The sequence below is a fragment of the Nomascus leucogenys genome, chromosome 15 (genome assembly GCF_006542625.1).
Source record: "Nomascus leucogenys isolate Asia chromosome 15, Asia_NLE_v1, whole genome shotgun sequence".
In the NCBI taxonomy this organism is placed as follows: Eukaryota; Metazoa; Chordata; class Mammalia; order Primates; family Hylobatidae; genus Nomascus; species Nomascus leucogenys.
The window spans coordinates 39063467-39084969 of record NC_044395.1 but is presented as its reverse complement, the minus strand read 5'-3'; the positions used below and the strand labels follow the sequence as shown (position 1 = coordinate 39084969).

The 21503-nt window shown below is 33.9% G+C and overlaps 1 protein-coding gene across 3 annotated transcripts; it reads right to left on the bottom strand.

Moving 5' to 3' along the window:
• Positions 1–283: 283 nt before the first annotated feature.
• Positions 284–21298, bottom strand: FAM76B (family with sequence similarity 76 member B). 3 transcript variants are annotated; one of them, XM_030794678.1, is made up of 10 exons: positions 20886–21298; positions 19986–20050; positions 19106–19160; positions 17597–17752; positions 14256–14455; positions 11154–11201; positions 10881–10961; positions 10096–10231; positions 7210–7311; positions 284–2977 (listed from the first exon to the last, which is right to left on the bottom strand). In XM_030794678.1, the coding sequence occupies exons 1-10, from the start codon at positions 20970–20972 to the stop codon at positions 2888–2890; spliced, it is 1020 nt and encodes a 339-aa protein (XP_030650538.1). In that variant the 5' UTR covers positions 20973–21298; the 3' UTR covers positions 284–2887. The 3 variants fall into 3 exon arrangements, with proteins under 3 accessions (XP_030650538.1, XP_030650539.1, XP_030650540.1); XM_030794679.1 differs by having other exon boundaries at positions 10096–10228; XM_030794680.1 differs by lacking the exon at positions 20886–21298 and adding an exon at positions 20361–20375 and having other exon boundaries at positions 2691–2977.
• Positions 21299–21503: the final 205 nt, after the last annotated feature.

Genomic DNA, 21503 nt, shown 5'->3' with positions numbered 1-21503 from the left:
AGCAGCAGAGAGATTTGAGATGCTACAATCTGGGCTTTGAAGACAAAGGTCAATGAGCTCACAGAATGCAAGGAATGCAGCTCTAGAAGCTAGAAAAGGCAAGAAAACAGATTTTCCCCTACAGCCTCCAGAAAGAAGCAATCCTGCCAATACCTTGACTTTAGACCAGTAAACCTGATTTTGGACTTCTGGCCTCTAGAACCATAAAATAATTAATTTTTGTTGTATTAAGACACTAAGTTTGTGGGAATTTGTTACAGCAGCCATTGAAAACTAATACAAAGCCTTTGACAAATTTTTTATTGTGAAATATTGGATCTAGAAAAAAGTACAAAATGTCAACAGTCAGATGTGTACAAGTACAGTATTTCAATAGTCTATACATGTGAACAGCTTAACAGGTTCACTGCAGAATGCATATTTAGACCAATATAATCTAAAAAGGACTGCAATATTCACAGGCTATTAATACATAAATAACTTGAGTCAAAATAACCCTTACTGGTAAATGCTAATTAATAGTGGAAAACAGGCTAAAAGCACAATACACCACACCATAGTATCTCCTTACAGGTCCACATTTAAAGAATATCAGTTTATTATGTCAAAACACTACAGAGATCCAGGACTGGGACTGAATTACTAGTTTATACAATTGCAAAAAATTTAAGTTATAAAATAAGGTCATGGAATAAAGAAGGGTATTTAATTAGGACTAAATACTGTGAAGCCCATGAAAGGGTTTTAGCCTTGGAATTTACAAAGCTAAATTATTAGACTGTTAATGTTAGCTAACATTAAAACTGAATTACCTTCCATTTTAATGTTAGCTAATATTAATATTAAACTATTTTTAATTTTGATGTTAGCTAAGGAGAAGGACAACTTTCTTTTGTAGTTTCTCCAACAAGGTGTAAGAACTATCAAAAAGTAAAACCATAATCACCACTGTGGACTGACAAATGGCTATGAAACAAGAATATAAAACATTACAAATTTCAAAGAAAGGTAATAACTATCTTATGAATTCAGCAAATCCTGCAAACATTAAAATCCATGTTAAGGCATTATCTATCATGGTTGAGAGTACTAAATTTAAGAAAATTATTACATGAAGATCCCATAAAAATAAACTGGTTTAGTTTACAAGATTCTAACTGAATCTTTTTCTATCACTTGAAAATTACGCTATATTATGCTTTGAAAATGGACAAAGAATTATTTGGTATCACTTTATAATGAACTATGAGAACAGTCTATTGAAACACATCATGTTAAAAAAAAAAAGTTTCAATCATGTGTTCTTAAAAAAGCCAATCTTTGATATGACATTCACAATCAATGCTTGTATAAAAACAAAACCTTTAAAACTTATAAATTTAGTAACAGTTTTACATGAAGCAAATTTATCTTTGCCCATAAATTATTAAGAGAAGCAACTCACTTCTATACAGTGTATCTAGCAATACTTTAAAATCAAACTAAAACTCTGAACTGATAATAACTAGGAGATAAATTCCATTTCAGGCTGAAAACCGCTGGATCAGAATATAATTAGTCATTAGCTTCACATAACCTACCCCACCCTACTTTAACCTTTTATAGACAATTTTAAAGACTTTAGGACAATTTATTTATAGTGCCTGAATCTTATAGTAGATTCCAATTTATTCAAAGATTATCACAGATTGGATTAAAAAGATTTAATTTTTTTCAGATTTGCTTTAAATTTACAAATTAAGTATGTTGTACATAAATATTAACTTAGATAACCACACATAGGGAAAGCAGATATAAGGATCATTGTAGAAACATTAAAAATTTAAAGAAATTTTATAAAAAATAAAGCAAAACATGTAACTCACAAAATACTAATATGAAGCCATATGACATAAAAAATAAAATTACTCTTTAAGAAGCAACTTAAAATTAAATCTTTGGGGAACTATTTTGACATAATTAAACGAATTCAAAGACCAACAGCTTCTCTTATCACACAGAAACAAATCACAAAATTTTCTACAATCTATATGCATTATCAGTTAGTTCTAAATGTAATCTCAAACATTTTACTAGCAACTTTGATTTCCTTTTGAAATAGGCCTTCTGTACATATGCATTTATATACAAACATTTATTAAACATGATTTTAAAACAAACTATGTACAAAAGATCAGCATTCCTATAAATAAAAACATTAGGTGGCAAAAAGGCACTTGTAAGTAAAAATCTACAGTAGTTTTTACAAAACGGAAACACATTTTACCTTACATACTGTACAATAAACATTAATTCCTATACCAATAATGAAAATGCTAGGTTACTAATGTTAATGATGTAACTTTAAAAAACAAATTTACATATATCTGAAGTTCATTTAATAAAAGCACCGTGATTTTCTCCTAAATTCATGTTGATGCAAAGTAAAAACACAATTCGCAAAAAACCAGTGTTCGCCATTTTTCGAGTTTAAAAGTTTTTGTATTTCTAAATTGAAAACTGTCTGAAATTAGCATAGTGTAAAACAAAAACAAAACAAAAAAACCCTGCTGCTCTGACTTCTTAAACCATACCTACTCTATTATTGCATGTTGCGTTTTACAAAGAGCACTACTCATGCACTCCTTTACAACTGTTTAACACTATTGCTGGCAAAAAAGTTCCTGGATATCAAATAATTAAAAAGTTACTTCAAACCAGTTGAAGTTTTATTTGAATGTTTTACAACTTAAAAAATGCTGTATATCAATTACAAAAGTGAATAGGAAACACACCAATTCATTTGGTGTGCAAAAATATTTTTCTACTACACAGAATTTAAGGGCTTCACAGAATTTTTTTCCCCCAAATTTACATTGTAAGAAGAAACGCTAAACAAATTACTTTCTCAAGGAGATGTTAGTATGCTTCCACTTTTGTCAAATTTTTTACCCTTTGATAATGCTGCAACCTGTTTGAGTAGTTCTCTGTTTTTGGCCTGTGGGAGACAAAAACATTCAAGATTAAAAATGTTTGAAATATTATTAAGTCATGCTGAAGAATACTACTTATTTAATACTGTTTTCATTTATATAAATATTTAACTAAAGCACTAACATTAAATGAAAGAGTTGATACATTTACATTCATCTCTTTAAGGATGAACATGCAGAAGGAAAATTCTAGATTTGCTAATCAGCCCCCTTTGTATATGTCATTATTAATATAATTGTGTCCAAAGATGCATAATTGGTTACAAAAAAGGAAACAAAGTGAATCCACTTAAAAGAAGGTCCAAATTTTAATAGGGAAAAGGTGTTTGGCCCTTCATCTTAAAAACATGAAAACTGAAAATAAGTTGTAATTTACAATTAATAAAATCAAAGAATGAATCAAGATTTGGGAGGAATATTTCCTGACAAGCTGTATAAGGTCTTTCTTCTATGTTTACTCTCTTGTAGAACAAGCATAAGAGGTCATTTTTGCAAAAAATACTCAGAATTTGTTAGTTTGCCAAATGCACCCAATGATATTCAATTTTTTTTTAAAGCACCCATCAGAACCACTCATTATCTTGTTGTTCCTTTAATTACCATAGTCATCTGATACTGATGTTAGTGTGATTTGAGCAATTCCACATCATTTCCTATCTCATGAAAGCTTGAATTTTTGCAAAGATTCAAAATTTCATTTCATCATCTGACTTGAATTTCATTATTAAATGTCCATCCATCACTAGTTTAGTGATGAGGAATGTGTAAGTACACTGAATATTTTCACATTTTGACTGCCTTTGTCACCTTATTTAGTCTCTTAAATGTGGAAACTTAGTAAGGATCCCTATATATACAAATACATTAATGATCAAGCATTTTTGTAGTTTGAGCCAAAATGGGCAAAGTGATGAAAAGACAGCACTGCCCTAAACTTAAAAGATATCCTCTGACTTATGTTTCAACACCATTTTCCTTCACAGGTTTCAGGAATTTTTATTATATAGACAGACTTTTCTAACCTCAGTACTTCATATTTTATACTAATTTTAGCTTTTTATGGCCAGATAACACTCTGCCTTCTCTGTATGCCATCTTAAAGTAGTTTCATGAAATAACCTTTTTCAAACTTTATTATTCCATTCCCCCACCCTTCTTCTCCAGTCGCTCTTGCTAATTAACACCCATGACCTCTAAAATACAAATATTCTCAGTACTATCTTACATGTGCAAATCAAATAATTTTTTATGTTCAGATGCACGATTAATAGAACTTTTCTATTCAGTAGTTATTAATAACTAAGGTGGCAATGAAAAACTTCAATTTCAAATTCAGTATCAATTCCAAATTTTGAGTCTGCAAATTTGACTCAAAGATCTCCACTAGATCTGTAAGTTTTATTTACGTAAAAATGTTTATACTGATACAAAATAGTTAAAATGTGAATCTACAAGTTCTTATCTCAATCATCAAGAAATGAAGTGTTTATAATTTTCATATTTTAAGTACAAAATACAATAATTTGAACATTAGGTCTTCAAAGCAATTTTTCCATTTAATGCTTTAGTAGCTAATTTCCAATTTGCTTTTAATGTATTTATATCACTAATAAAAGACATTTCTTAATAAATTACATAAGAAAAAAGTCTTTAAGGTAAATAAATAACACAATTGTTAAGTACAAGTCCAAATTTATTCTAATTTGAATACCTTAAAAGTGAATTTTATAATGCAATATTTCAATATATGTACATTTAAATTGTTTTATCCTAAAATTACTTCATTTTGCAGTCAGCCAAAAAAAAAAAATCAATGAAATTCTTTACAGACTCTTAAGAAAGCTAAGTTTTAAAGTTTAGACATGTTGGTGCATAGGAAAGAATATCAGGATTAAGAATTACACAGATCCTGCTTTAAATCCTGGCTTGCTTACCAGCTACATAACCTGGAACATATTTTCTCATTTGTAACACAGTAACTCCACCATCCGAACTCAAAATGAGTTGAAGGAACTTACCAAATATATAAAACACTTAGCTTAACATAGTTCCTGGTACACAGAAGGCACTCAAATATTAGGTCCCTTTCCTTTTAACCACTTACCTAATTAAGTGAATAAGAGTTTTTACTTGATATTCTTAGTATTTTCAATATTTGGGGTATTTTGGGGTGACATTTTGAACAATCTTTTCATGTGATGTTCAGTGTTTTGTCATAGGTTTGGTAGTTAAAAATATTTTACTAGCTATTAGCGCAAGATCCATCTTGTGTCACCGGATTCAATTCCTTATTACATAAAAATAAAAAAAAATTACCTGTTTCCTCACCTCAGTAAAGAATCCTACTAGTTAATCACTGGTTGCTAAAGGAACTGAGGTAAAAAGAGGCACTCAGCTATGACAGATTGTCTCTAGGGAAAAAATCAAGGAAGTGGCCTGATAGGAAGGATGAAATAGAAAACCTGAGGAACCTGAAGTGGTGGGAACTAGTGTAGAACAGGGAAAAGTATAGATAAACTGGAGTCAGAAGACAGAGATTTCTATGTCACCGCTTACTGTGTGATCACAGTTTCCTCTGTAAAATGGGCATATCACATAACTCAGTTTTTGTAACAAGTAAGACAGCATAAGTAAAATCATGTCAAAATGTCCTATTTAAATATTAGCTACTTTTACACTACATGAAACTTCAATTACCAAGAGGAGGTAGGCTTAAGATATCAATCAGGCTAAGTCAAAGATGACTCCATGTATTTGCAACTATGATTTTAAAAAAGAAAAACCAAAACACAAACTGCTCTTTTGAACAGTGGGGAGCACTAAGTTAAAACATATCTAAGCACCTATTGCAGTTATTCTGTTATCTCATTCTGGATTTACTTCAGAGCTTTGGTTACATTACATTAAATCAAAGATCACCAGGTGGAAGATTTTGTTCCAGGTAATCATTCAGCATTAATAACTGATTAAGAAAAATAGGAATAACATAAAATTAAAAGTAATACTTGCTGGTGGATAAAAACATTAACTAATATATAAGAATCTGATATATGATATGGGCAATCTCTCAGAACAGAGGGCAGATGGGCATTTCCATAAATCACCACTTAGTCAACAAATTATTTGAATGCCTACTATGTCCCAGGTTCTACATGAGGTTCCTTTTCAACAGTCTTTGTAATAGTACGATAGGGATTAAGACCAGACAATCTGTACCTCGAATTTCAGCAAGTTCCTAAATCCTACTAATTTAAGCTACTTGCAAAGAAGTATGAATAATACAAAACCAAAAGAAAGGAACAGCAAATATCCCTTGGTGTTACAATGTGAAAAAAACAAAATGAAACAGGGCAGTATTAACTCCTTCCTTCTGAAGCTGTACTCTCCCAAGTCTGAAGTCTGTGTGCTGCCATCTTCCACTAACACTTAAAACTTCTTACACCTTAAAAATTTTGTTACTAAAGATTAATTCTACAAATGTGAGACTGTATAAATCAAACATGTAATTAGTATAGTGTGGTCTGATTTCTAAATTTATGAAACCTAGATGAGAACAAGCTTAACATGGTAGCATTCTGTATCCATATTGGATGTTCACCATCTCTGCACGCCAGACATCAGATTGTTACTGTGGTGACTCTTGACTTCACCATTCAGTTGTTCTGTGTACTTAAAATGCTACTTTGCAGTACTCTGAGGTTCAGGTAGATCACTACCTGTTAGCATTTAGCAGAACCCTATTTGGCACTTTGCAAACCACTGTACACAGGTTAAGTAGACTCTCTTGCTTTGCATACATTTTTGCCACTCGAGGTCCTTAAGAATTGGTTTTATACACCCATCTCCTTTCCCATTATCTGGAAGGAAATATTAATACGAAGAATGATTGCTACTGAAGATCTGCTCTTCACCTTAGTTTCATGAATCTGATTTTTAATTTTTTGCTATAAGCCCAATAATCAATTAAACATACTCCAATGATACCCTCCTCCAAAAACTCCATTTGAAGTTTAGGCAAAAGTTTTCAGTATTAAAGTACTGAATCCCCTTTTCAAGTAATTTCAAACAATAACTTCTAATGGGATCAAGATTAAACATGATTATAAAGTCAAAACCAAAACTGAAACGCACCAACTATGCACAAAATAGGGCTACCAATAACAATCTAAGTCAATGAATGCTATTACTCAAGTTTAGCCCTTCTTGCCTAACATTTTACGTAAATGATGGTAGTTACCTGAAGTTGTTCCACAGTTTCTTTGTGAGCTTTTTCCATACTGTTCATTTTTGTTCTCAAATTTGACTCTTGGTACTGAAAGTCTGCCTTTAGTTCAGTTAACTGAGAGATTAAAGAAAAAAGATATATATGTATATATTTGCACACATACACACGCACACCATTTTAAATAACTTTCACAATAAACTCACATTTCATTACAAAAGTGGAAGATGTTAACTGCAGTTTCCTGAATTGTAAAAGCTATCTAAAATTTGTTTTGTGAAATGATGAAATCTATCTGCTTTACAATAGTATAATTTTAATGTTAATACCTGACCATCAGTAAAATTTTTGAGTTTTCTTTTTTTCCTAAACATGGCTCGACTGGAAATAAAGTTTGGCAACTGGTATGCCAACAAAAAAGCTTAACGGCTAATAACTGGGAAAATGCCTCATTTAAAAATGTACTTCAATAATAGTAAAAACAAACATTTAAACTAGCTTAAGGGTAAAATAATCTTTCAATGCTTGAAGAAAGAAATTTCATACTGGGTAATATAAAAAGGAATGGTCTTTTCAGCCAATAGCTACACTGTTTTCATTTTTTAATTTATGTCCAGGATTATATACACAATACCACCTAACACTTGAGGTAAAAATAGAGAACAAAGTACAGAAATACGACTAACACAGAATGAGAAAGGAAAGAAGGTTACCATAAAATTTGGGCTAAATTAGACAAATACAAGAAAAAACTCAGTGCTTTGAGGAAGAAGGCTACATGATAATTTTTTCATAAATGACATACCTAACAGTATAATATCTCATGACTTCAAACTAAATAAGTTATTATGTAATTTCACTATTAGAACCATGCAGAAGCAACTCCAGGTTATTTTTTAATGTTTTTCATTATGCCAGCTTTAAAGGTTTACACATTCTCCTTTGTAATTACCCAGTATCTAATAAACTGAAAGACATACAACAGCAAAAATAGATAAAATCATGGAGTCTTATATTCTTATTAAAAAAAAAAAAAACCCTTGCTTTTGTCAAATTCAAAGTATAACTAAGTTCTCTCTTTCTAACTTTCTCTAATCACAAAAGATTTTCTGTTCTGAAATACCAACTTACACCAGATCAGCTAAGACAATTACTCTATTCACTACACTGTGAGTTGCCTCCTGACTATGAACTTCTGGAAAATAAGAATTATGTCTTATTTATTCATCTTTGTATCCTCATGATCTAGTTCCGTGTCTGGCTCTAGAAATCATTAAATAACTTTGTGAAATCAATTCAGGAAAATAACTTGGTCGTCTTAGATTTATAAGAAAAAGTTGCAAATGTATAGTTATTTTAGGTTTACAATAAGGATTTTCCTTACAACAATGCTAATTTCAATCCCCATTAGTGTTTTGATTTTTTTAAAGAGGAACACTAACAAAAGCAGAAAACTTCAATTAACTGCACAATACAAAGATAGTACCTCTTACGCTAGAGAGGAAAGAAAAATCTAACAGTCAATATTCTATAACTGATTACTACTTGGGTTTGAAATCATTGCTATTTTGCAGTAAAGTTGGCATTTTATTCAACTTTTCTCAAGGCTAATGCAGATATACCTGGCTTGTCTCTAAAACTTTGTACACAGGACAAATTTCCATAAAGGCTCACTAATTTAAAAAATGCTGTCAATCAAAAAGAACCATAAGACAAAGACACCCGTAACTATCCTATTTTTATTTTATATGTCACTCCTAATTTTCATATACTAAATTTGCTTAAAGGTATAAATGTATTAAAATAAATTAAGCCCACTAACCATCAAGGTGTGGAAAAATGTATCAAAAATTATTGAATGCCAGAAGTAAAAGCCAACTCAGCACAGACTCAAGCACAGACTCAGAGATGGATATAAGTCATATGTATTCATAATAAGGTCTTATTCTTTTAAAAGAAATGATTTTAGTGTTCTCCTACTGCATAATACATTTGATATAGGTCAAACTACATTGTCTGGGACCATAAAACAAGTACAAAAGATGATCAAACAGTAATAGCCCCTATGGGCACTTATACATACCAGGAGCTATAATAAATACTTGGCATTTTCATTAATCATCACAACCATCACTTGAGATAGTATTAATGCTCTCATTTAAATGAGCAAACTGAGGCCCAAAGAAGTACACATTCTGCTTTAGGTCACACAGAAAATGTTAGAACTGGGATTTGAATCTAAGTATGGCTAAATTACTTCAAAACTGTTTCCTGTTCCATGCCTGCCCACTATTATGCCATCCTGATTTCATAGCACAAGACCTTAAATCCGTCTATAATTCTGTTAATATTCCTCTTTGCACTAAATGAACAACATATTTTAATATTCCTCTTCATTTAACTGATAAAGTCCCAATAAGTACCCTTACTTCCTACACAATGAGCTTTTAGACATCTATTGCTAATTACTGACTACTACAGGAAATTCCCATACCATTACTTTTCAGCAGTATTTTGATCTGGATTGATATAAATATATGAATGTTGTATCAGACTGTTCAAACTACATTCTTACATCAAAAAAGTTTATCAAATATTCCATTTACATCTCATTTTTAATTAGGTATTAGACCTATTTTTAAATTACATGCTTACTGAAAATTAAAGTTTGGAAATTACTATCCTAATTAAGCCTCAGTTAATTCTTAGAACTAAAATTCTGAAAGACCATTTTTACCTATCTTCATTAGATGGCTTCGGGAGGGCTTTTGTAATTTGTCTTATAAAAATCATGCACAACAAACATTACCAAATTATTAAAGAAAGTCTAATAAAATTTGCAATTATCAAGCAACAGTCAACACGTAACTTTTACCAGGCTTCAATGAACCATGTTCTTACCTTTTTATCTTTTTCTAAAATGGTCTGGTCTCTCTGCTGTAAGAGACGCTTAAGTGACATCACTTCTTCTTTCAGTTGACTTATAAGGACAAAATTGTCTGTTCCCCCACTATCTGCTGACTGATTTATAGAGCTACTAAAAAGAAAAAAGTAAAACACAGTTAAATGAAGTAGAAGGAAAATTAGCAGGTGTTCAAATTGCATAAATTAGACAATTCCACAAACATCCTTAAGGCTAATGCAAAAAAATATGTACCTGACAGAAATGGATGCAACTGGCAAATTACCTTACTAATGGCACACATTACATACACCTGCAGAAATATAATTCAGTATTAGCTTTTAGGGGGTCAATACTTCTAGTGTAAAGCAATAGGCAGCCAATTTGTACAGTAACATCAGCAAACTTTTGGCTAATGAACTAAAACAAAGTAATGCTCATAATATTTTTAATCTAAAAACATTTTCTAAGCAGGTCAATTTAAAATATCACAATTAGATTTGTGTTTCACTGAAGAATAAAGATAAAAATAATGTTCTCCATTTAAATTTGTTTCTTCAAAACCCAAATTTATTTCCCAAATAGAACAACATAGTTCAGTGCCACTTTCTTATTGCCAAAATTAAGCTAAAAATTTTACACTAATTTATGTTTATTCTTCTAGGTGACTCAAGTCAATGTAGAAAATACATGTTTCTATTTTTTTATCTAGTAATAACTGGCATTCAACCATAACTATTCAACTAAGTTGAATTTTCACAACACTAAAAGAATTCATTTTTACCTATCTCCATTAGATGGCTTAGATTCCAATTTGGGCTTTTTCTTTGGAGTTTCATTCTGAATTGCTGCAGAGGATTTATGGCTGAAACCAAACATTAATAAGAATAGTTAAGAGTAAAAAGGACAGAGAAACCAAATGATAAGTTATTCATCTTCCCCTAAAATATTACTGAAAATATTGATTTTGGTAAGGCTTAAGTAACAAAGTTGAAGGGATATCACATTTATAAATATACATTTCAAAATACTTCAGAAAATACAGCAATGTATTTACCTCTGTTTCCACAGTCCCTGCTCTTGTTCTGGACTTAGATTGCTGATTCTGAAAAATACACAAATGACATCTAATAACGACATTTATTTATTTAATACATCTAAATTTAACATTCTTTCTCAATGGATACAAATTTTATGTTTATAATATTTTGTTCAGAGAAAGGTATATTTAAGTTTTCAGACTAAGCTAATACATATTGAATAAATCACATTCTGATGAGATAAATTTTATCAAATGACTACTAACCATCTTAAGTTCAAGAATTCTTTTTAATCAGGATCTCCACAGTTCAATTTAATATCATACAAAGGGTGGGTTACACAAGTAGTTTTCATGCTTGTGTCTAGATGTCACTGTACTTTGGCTGCCCTGACTATTTCAGACACAAAATTTGTATCTTTAAAAGTTAAGGCTTTCCTAATAATCCAAAGTAGAGATTCTTCTTCTGGAGTAACTCAAGTTGCTCAGAATAGTATATAAATTTAAATGGGGAAATATATTGATTTCTTTGATTCTTTCCCAGTTTTCTTAAGAATCCTCTCCAAAGTCCATAGATCTCTCTTTAGTTAGTATTCTGGAGAAGTTACGCTGAAACTATTGAGAAATTTCATAGTAACAAATTATTTTACTTTTACTCATAATTAATACTGTAATACTCCTTTTGTATTTTACCATAATACTAATAATCACTTTATAATTCATCATGAATCCTTCATTTTTTTCCTCCTAAACTTGCATATCAATGCTTCACTAACCCCTAGCTTACTCACTCAGCATGTAGAGAGCATCTCCTATGAACCAGATGCCATGTATTTACACAATTTAGAAGATGTTAGAAGACCTGAGCTGTGACCTTATGCAAATTACTTAAAATCCCCAGCCTCGGTTCCCTCATATGTAATACATACCTTATGCTGATATGAGCATTAAATGAGTTATGTATGTAAAAGCACTTAGTACAGTGCTAACATATACAAAATAGACATACATATATATACATATACATGTTTACCTGTGTCTAAAATTTACTATTGGTTCAGCTGTAGAAGTTTTTTAAGCAAAAGAAAAAAACAGACCTTAAGACTCAGCTGTAAACAAGTACCAAGTTGGGAAAAAAATATTAATAGCAACAATTCCATCAACTGAGTTATTCTTACTTGTGAATGAATGGAAATCCTATTGAGAAATGCAGTTGTCCTTTTTTCTTCACAAATTTCATTATAAGCATAACAAGCCATACATGACCTAACAGCACTAACCATATCTCAAAGTTAAGAATAATCACATTAATATGACTGACACAAACACCTGGAATTCCCATCTTAGCTTTCTGAGGGTTGTCCCTTCCTAGATTCAGACCCACCTTAGTGCCACCTGGCAACCACATCCCCTACCCCTGCCGATCACTATCTATCACAATATGAATGCTCATTTTCATTCTGATCTACTGAACTTAAGATAGGACCCTACAAACTAACTGCTCATCAAATGGTCAACAGCCATCAAATAGAAAATAATGTTTGTATTTCATAAGTAACCAAAAGTAAAAAAATTGAAGACTTTAATTTTCAATGCTGTTATCTTTCCCTTTATTTTTGAAACCTGTCATTCTTTCAAAAAATTAAGTTGCTGTCACATACTTTAGTCTTCACAAACATAATCTGATTCTGTCCTTTTACATCACGCTAAGACAAATTTATCTGTAAAGAATAGGGAAAGGAGACATTTTGGGAGTCTTAGAAGTAGGTCTGACATATGCTATTATGCTATATAGTCATTTTGTCATATTTTTTCTTAAAGCAAGCAAAAACAAGGTAGACTTATATTATTTTGCTTCTTGAAATACTCTGATATAAAGATCACAAGATTTCTTCTAAACAGCCAGAAGAGAAGGCATTGCATTGTAGTCTACCACTGCCACATTTAGAAAGCACTACAACATGGTAGAATTAAACATCACTAACCTCAACGTAACCTCATAATCTAATAGGTGATTGGATACAGTTTAGAACAAATCTTACTAATTAGACAGAACTACATTACATTCTAAAAATACTGCATGTGTTCCAAAACGAGGTGGGCATCAGTTTTTTTGTAAATTGTTTTAAATAACTATCTGAAACCTTATAAAGACTCACAGAAAAATTTAGGAACAAATAATAAATTCTTCTGAAAATGGGCAGACTAAAATTGCATTTTAAAAAATCTTTATACCACACACATCAAGGGTTAAGGTACTACTACTACATAACTCCCCCCACAGGTCACTTTAAAAATCAAGTACAGCTGACCCTTGAACAACCCAGGTTTGAAATGTATGGGACCATCTATACAAGAATTTTTTTTTTCAACCAAATACGGATCAAAAATACAGTATTTGGATGATGTGAAACCTGCATACATAGAAGGCCAACTTTTCCTATAGGCAGGTTCCACAGGGCCAACTGCAGAACTGGAGTATAGGCAAATTTTGGTCTATGAGGGGGTTCCAGAACCAATCCCTTAAGCATACTGAGGGAAAACTACAGCTGTCTGTATTTAAGTAGAGTTCCTAAATATACGTTTGAAAAAACACAAAGTATCACTAGTTAAAAATATTTCTCATATTTTGGGGACCACAAAGATTAGAAATGCTTCTATCATAGTAACAAATTATAGTATTAAAATATGTTCTCCAACCCCAGTCATTGGTTTGTTTCGGTTTGTTTTTACTAAAACAAATTGACAACTAAGATAAATATAATTTTTCAAATAAAACTTTAACAATTATTTAAACAAAAAAAGAATACTGAGGCTTTTGATAAGTTATTTAAGTGTTAATAACTGATGTACTTGTATTTTGACTTTATATGGTTATAATTTTATAGATTAATTTCCTAAATATCTTATCTGCATTATGGTAAACAGCTAAACATATTCCATGTATATAACATTATACACTGAATAAAATGGAGACACAGCCTTAAGACACTCAAGATGCTTACTGTGTACAATGGAAACTAGACAAGCACATAGTCAATATTTGCAAGAAGTAAACATCAATAAATGGCATTAAAATGCAAGGAAGGGTTTTAGAAAATATGATTTCAAAGTACTTACTTGTGATGGCTACTGCTGTGACGATGGTGATGGTGATGATGGTGGTGATGATGTTTTGGATGATGCTGGTCTTTCTCAGTAAGAGATGAAGAAGATGAATTTGAATGTGAAGATCCCAGGCTCTTCCTCTGTTCTTTCGTCTTCTGTAAAACTCTTTTGTACGATAAAGTACAAAGCCAGCATAATAACTTTCCATCAACCTTTCAAGAAAATGTGTTAAATTAAATGTACCCATATAAGCTGGCTGTAAATGAAACCAGGTAAGATAAACCACTCAACTTCCACCTATATTCCACACATAACATGTGCAAATGCATGTATGCACATATTCACGGATTTTTAGCAAAACAGAAATAAAATTGGACTTCTCTGAAACTTGGGAAAATACTTGTTTGGAGAATTATAAAACTGATGAGGATGACATCAGTTTTGAGGCATTTTTAATTTGAAGACAAAGAAAATGTTACCTTTTTTCTTATTCCAGGAGAATAAGCATAAACTGACTGATATACTCCCAAGAAATATAGCCTGAATTCTTAAATCACTGTGTAATTACTAATAATTTTTCACTACAGTAAGTATTGTAAATTTACAGAAAAACAGAAACACCTAAATGACACACACAGTTGCCTCTCATTATTCTTGCATTTCCTATTCGTGTATTTGCCTACCTAGTAAAATGTATCTGTAACCCAAAAATCAAGACTTGTAGCACTTTTGTGGCCACTGCACACATACACAAGAGTGGTGAAAAATCTGTGCCACCCAATAGCACACATTCCCAGCTGAGGTGGAACAAGGTGATGCTCTGCCTTATCCATTTCACCTCTCAGACAAGTATCCTTTTCACAGTCTATTTAGTGCCATGTTTTTCAAGTTTTTATAGTCCCAAAGAGTACTGCCAAAGTGCTGTATAATGTTCCTAGGCTCAAGAAGGTTGTAATGTGAAATAGCAAAGACATGGAATCAACCTAAATGCCCATCGTTAGTAGACTGGATAAAGAAAACATGGTACGTATATACCATGGAATACTGTGCAGCTATAGACAAGAACAAGATCATGTCCCTTCCAGGAGTATGGATGGAGCTGGAGGCCATTAACTTTAGCAAACTGACAAAAGAACAGAAAACCAAATCCTACATGTTCTTACATATAAGCAAGAACTAAATGATGAAAACACATGGACACACTGGGGAACAACACACATTAGTGCCTATCAGATGGTGGAGGGTAGAAGAGGGAAAGGATCAGGAAAAATAACTAATGGGTATTAGGGTTAATACTTGGGTGATGAAATAATCTGTACAACAAACCTCCATGACACAAGTTTACCTATATAATAAACATACACATGTAACACTGAACTTAAAAAAGGAAAGCTACGAAGGCTGTGATGTGTCTTACAGAGAAAATACGTGTGTTACGTAAGTTATGCTCAGGCACTCTTAATGCTGTTGGCCATCAGTGCAATTAAATTAATCGACAGTATATATATATATATATACACATATAAATATATATACATATAAATATATATACATAAATATATATAAATATATACATATACATATATATACATATATATATACATATAAATATATATACATATACATATATATACATATATATATACATATACATATATACATATATATACACATATACATATATACATATATATACACATATACATATATACATATATATACATATACATATATGTACATATATATACATATACATATATATAAATATATATGTGTATATATATAAATATATACATATACACATATATATATATAAATATATATGTATATATACATATATATATATATTTTTTTTGATACGGAGTCTCTGTCACCCAGGCTGGAGCGCAGTGGTGCAATCTTGGCTCACTGCAAGCTCCGCCTCCTGGGTTCACGCCATTCTCCTGCCTCACCCACCCGAGTAGCTGGGACTATAGGTGCCTGTCACCACGCCCAGCTAATTTTTTGTATTTTTAGTAGAAACGGGGTTTCACCGTGTTAGCCAGGATGGTCTCGATCTCCCAACCTCGTGATCCACCCACCTCAGCCTCCCAATGTGCTGGGATTACAAGTGTGAGCCACCATGCCTGGCGAATCGACAGTATATATTAAATGAGATATCGTCAAACAGGAACACAAACAAAATAAGGTTATATATTGATCAACTGACCAACATGTTATTACTGGAGATGTGAACTTAATCCTTATTTCTCTTGGGCAATGCTTCAATACAGTACTCCCCCATCTACAGTTTTAGTTACCCATGGTCAACCTTAGTCTAAAAATATTACATACGATACACTATTCTAAGGGATAAAGACCACATTCATATAACTGTAACTGGGGTATGCTAATATAATTGTTCTATTTTATTATTTTTATTAGTCTCTTGTTATACCTAATTAAAAAACTAGACTTTATCATAGTCATGTATGTATAGCAGAAAACACAGTAAGATTCGTTACTATCCCCAGTTTCAGGCATCCACTGGTCTTAGAAGGTATCTCCCAGGGATAAGGTGGGTACTACCATATTCACTGTTTAGTGGGAACTTTAAAGAACTACCACATATAATGAGAATCAATCGTACCTGTGTCAAAGAAGACTTTCCAAAAGTACTGACTAAACCTCTAAAAATAAAACCAACTTTTTATCTTGTTTGTTCACATGTATTCCATCCACAGTATTCCATGATGTGTATGTACCAGACATGCTGGAGGGACATGTCTTATAACACGGTACGTACATTGCTGTGGGGAGACCTGAGGAAGCCCCTCAAAGAGGTAGTCATTCTCCAAATCAACTAAAATTGATAGGCAACAGGAGGCCTGTGTAAATGCTGATCGGCAAAGGAATTATCACATGAACACATATACTTATTAAGTCACTGCAGGTAGACAAAAACAAACAACAGTTTCAAATAAGAGCCTGTATCAAAAGGCACAAGAGTAACTGAATTTTATGTGCCAATGTGCCATCAGGTATTTTTTTCACACCAGTGATGTCAAGTAACCAGCAAAAGGGTAAAGTAAAAGGAGTTATTTAACAGCAATTAGTTAAAGCTCCTGAACCAAATGTGGGATAGCCAACTAGTACAGAATAGCCACCCTAGAATATTTTTTAAAGTATAGTACATGAAACTATGTATCATGCAAACAAGGAGAAAACTCACTATTCCTGCACTTTCATCTAACTACTTGCTTTCATGGACCTAAAGAATAGATCCTGTCTCAGTAGTGTATTAATTGTAATTTCCAACTTGTTTGGCATTTTATTTAATTTCCAGAAGACGTCATAACATAAATAAAGCATACCTTTCTTCTTCCTTCCTCCTTCCGATCAAAAGCACATTGCTGTTTGCACTGTTCACAGGTCTGAGGTGGTCCATACTTTTTTTCTGAATTTGTGCAACGCTGACACTTGGTACCAATAAATGCTGCAATTATGTTACAGTACTGACAAGGCTTGGGCTGAAAAACATACACATTTTGAGACTTTTAAAAACATTAAATATTTGCTGCATAGCATATACCCAGTATTGTAGACATATTTCTGGAATTAAGAAAACTCACGTAAAAAATTTGTTTTCTGTCAAGTTTGTTGCCCTGTCATATGCAATAACTTTCATACTATGTTTCTATGCATTCAACTAGTATTTATTTCTAGTCATGAAACTATTACTCTAAGATCATGAGAAATAGATTTGTGATTTGCATAGTCTGTTAGATAATACAAAACTACACATAAAAAAGGTTTTAAAGAATGAAAATAAAGGTACACATGTAGAGAAGTCTCATGAATCAAGAATTTGAGGAAATGTCCTTCTATTAATTTAATATCCTAGTTAGCTTAATGACCATATCATTTATTTAAAAAATGTTAACTTTTCATCACATATAGGTACAAATCATATAAGGAATATATACTATAAGTGATTTTCAACTTTAAAAGGAGACAAGCATATTCAACATAAACTATAAAAACATACCTTGATTTTCTTTGATATTCAAAAGATGATTCAGGACAGTTTAGAGCGTTAAAGTTAGCATTTTTGACCAATAATAAATAATATTGGTATAATATACCTATAATGATTATAGTATACATATAAGACAATTTGTACTAGGATTGGGTCATGACTTCCGTCAATAAATATCTTAATTGTGCTGTTTTATAAAAATAGTTCTGAGGAGGCTGTTCTGAAGTGGGCTAAAGTCTGATCATGCAAACTTTATGGATAAGTTCTCCATAACCAAGAATTTGCTATATTTCACTTTAAAGAATAGCTTCACAAATTTCACACTGGATTCAATACATGTAAAACAGGTATATAATTTGACTGTTTTTAAATGTTGTCACCTTTCCATCAAAGTAACTATGGAAAATGTCTTTCATAAAATATGGTATGTTGAAATATCTAAGAGCATAGCAGTACTTTTTTTTTCTGAGACACAGTCTCGCTCTCTGTCCCCCAGGCTGGAGTGCAGTGGCAGGATCTCTGCTCACTGCAAACTCTGCCTCCTGAGTTCACGCCATTCTCCTGCCTCAGCCTCTGGAGTAGCTGGGACTACAGGCGCCCACCACCATGCCTGGCTCATTTTTTTTTTTTTTTGTATTTTTAGTAGAGACGGGGTTTCACCGTGTTAGCCAGGATGGTTTCCATCTCCTGACCTCGTGATCCGCCTGCCTCAGCCTCCCAAACTCCTGGGATTACAGGCGTGAGCCACTGCGCCCAGCCAGTGCTTTTTTTTTTTTTTACAAGGTACAGCTCTGTGAAAAATATTAACTGGTAACAATGACATGAAAACATAAGACATACTTACCGTCCCAAATTGCTTCACATTTTGAGCACACTTCTTACAAATTGTGTTAGTTTTGCTGAAAAAGAAATTGTATATAGATCATGTTTATGTAGCTTTCTAAAGTAATTAACACAATGTCAAAATAAAATGAGTCAAAGATTTGCCGTACTTAAAACTTACTCTAATATGGACCACGGATTTTTTTCAAAAATACAAGGATATTTTCAGAGTTGTTTTACCCAAATTAACTTACGACAAATGTTTTTATATTTTTATTGTGTATTTCTTTTTGTAAACAAAACATCTTAATGTTTCCTATATAGCTCCAAAATCTTCACACTTGAAACTATTAATGCACAGCATTACAATACCAGTGCCTACCTAATCTTCCACTTGGCTACTGTCCAACATTATAATGCCCACACCTACTTACGAAGAAATTATTTGTTCTTTTCTGAGGCTACTTTCTGTATATACTCTCAGAGTGGAACTAACTGTTAAAAATGTTACGTACTACTCCTCTTCCATGTAACAAATTATTAGATTTCACCCTTGGAAGGCAGTTGGTAACACTACAGACCTTTCCTCAGGTCCATTAAGGCTTTATCATTTTTTTTAGTTTAACCTAACTGTTTACATTTGCATTTTCATTAGCAAGGCTGTACATTTTCCAGGTAGTAATTTATTCTTTCTCTCATATAGTCTAAATGTAAATTAACCACCACTGGTTTTTTTGGCAACATTCTCTCTCCCACCATGTATAAAAGGTTTACAACTTAAAATTCCTGGGGCTAAACCATTTTTTAAAAATACTTTCATAAAAATATGGGATTACAACCCCCAAGTATTCCATACAGACAACACTTGTCTTTAACAGTCAAAAACTGTTCAGTATACAAACCTCTCTTGTTGAAATTCTGATCTGCAGTAAGTACATTTTACAATAGGATGTGCAATCCGACATTCCTGTAATAAGACAATACATTAGTCAGTATCTATCTGAAAGTCCCAAATCTCACTCTTCTGGTTTACCCAAACCTGTTTACCCAACCTAGTGAAATGTCTAAAACATTTATAAAACCAGGCCCCAACGTAAAGAACTGGATGCTTTATCATATAAGTGGCCAATCACAATATAATTCCTTAGGTAAGGCATAGGTGTCTTTGTCTTTAGTAGACTTGGGGGTATATTACAGACAAATTAAGAAAGCTGTCAGGGCCGATTTCAAGGATTGGTTAAACGTGAAACTACTTATTATTTTGCACGGTTGCTCACAGACAGCATCCAGGCTTTAATGGGATGGGAGGAGCTCCAAATCAGAGCATTCTGTTCCCAAACCAGTCGCTTCGCTTTCCTGGACAGGGAAGAAGGATGCCATCAGCTTTGCGGCTTCGGGTTCCTAGCAAGAAAGTGCAAAAACCGTCCCCTGCCTCCTGGTGGAAGAAGAGGACAGACCAGGCAGAAAACCGAGATGAAAACATCTCCACCCCTGGGTCTCTGCGGCATAGACAGGTGGCTGCCTCACTCAACCCCACCCCTGAGACCCCCAGACGCTGACGGGGCCCGGCACCCTCCTGAGCCGCCTGGAAGAGGACACGATTCTGCCTCCCTTTCAGGGGCCGTTCCCAGCTAATGTTCAAGCCCCCAGAAAAAGGGGTCCCCGAATGGGGAGGCGAGGGCTCCAGACTCCCAAACCCCTAAGGCGCCGGCGAAGAGAGGGGCTGCAGTGCAGCGGCTACCCGGCCCCCTTCGGCTACGGCCGAGGACACGCATCCCGCCCGCCTCCCGGAGCCCACGGACCTTGCAGAGCTGCTGGCCCTGGGAGAGCTCCTCGAAGGGATAGCGCTGGGTACACTTGGTGCAGGCGTACAGGGCCGAGGCCGCCATCCTGCTCCTCAGTCTCCTCCTCCGCCGCCGCCCGCTCCGAGGCGGGGCCCTACGGAGAACCCGAGAGCCGCCGCCGCCGCCCGGGGCGCGGGCTCCTCCTCCTCCCCCACCCCCTGCCTCGCGCCCACCAGGGCCTCGCCGCGAGAGCCCACGGCCCCGCGGACGACGCCACCGTCTCCCTCCGCCTCCACTTCCGCCCCAGCCCACCCAGTGACGCCGTGCCAGCCGCTCCCGCTTAGGCCCCGATAACGGCGGAGGGAGACGAAGCGGGTAGGGGGTTGCTGTTTAGCTGCGCGGCCACGGATCCGCTTCCTTCTCGGCCTCCCTTCCCCATCCCTGATTGGCTGCGGAGGCTACGCGTCACCCGATGGCTCCTCCCAACTCCCAACTTCCGCGACGCAGGAAGCGCCCACAAAGGGAGGATGTCGGCGGCCAATGACATCCCGGAGCTCTCAGCGCGCGAAATCTGCTTTGAACCTGCCCCGCCCAAAGGTCTGCGGTCGCGGCTATTTCTAACAGCCAGTCCCAGGT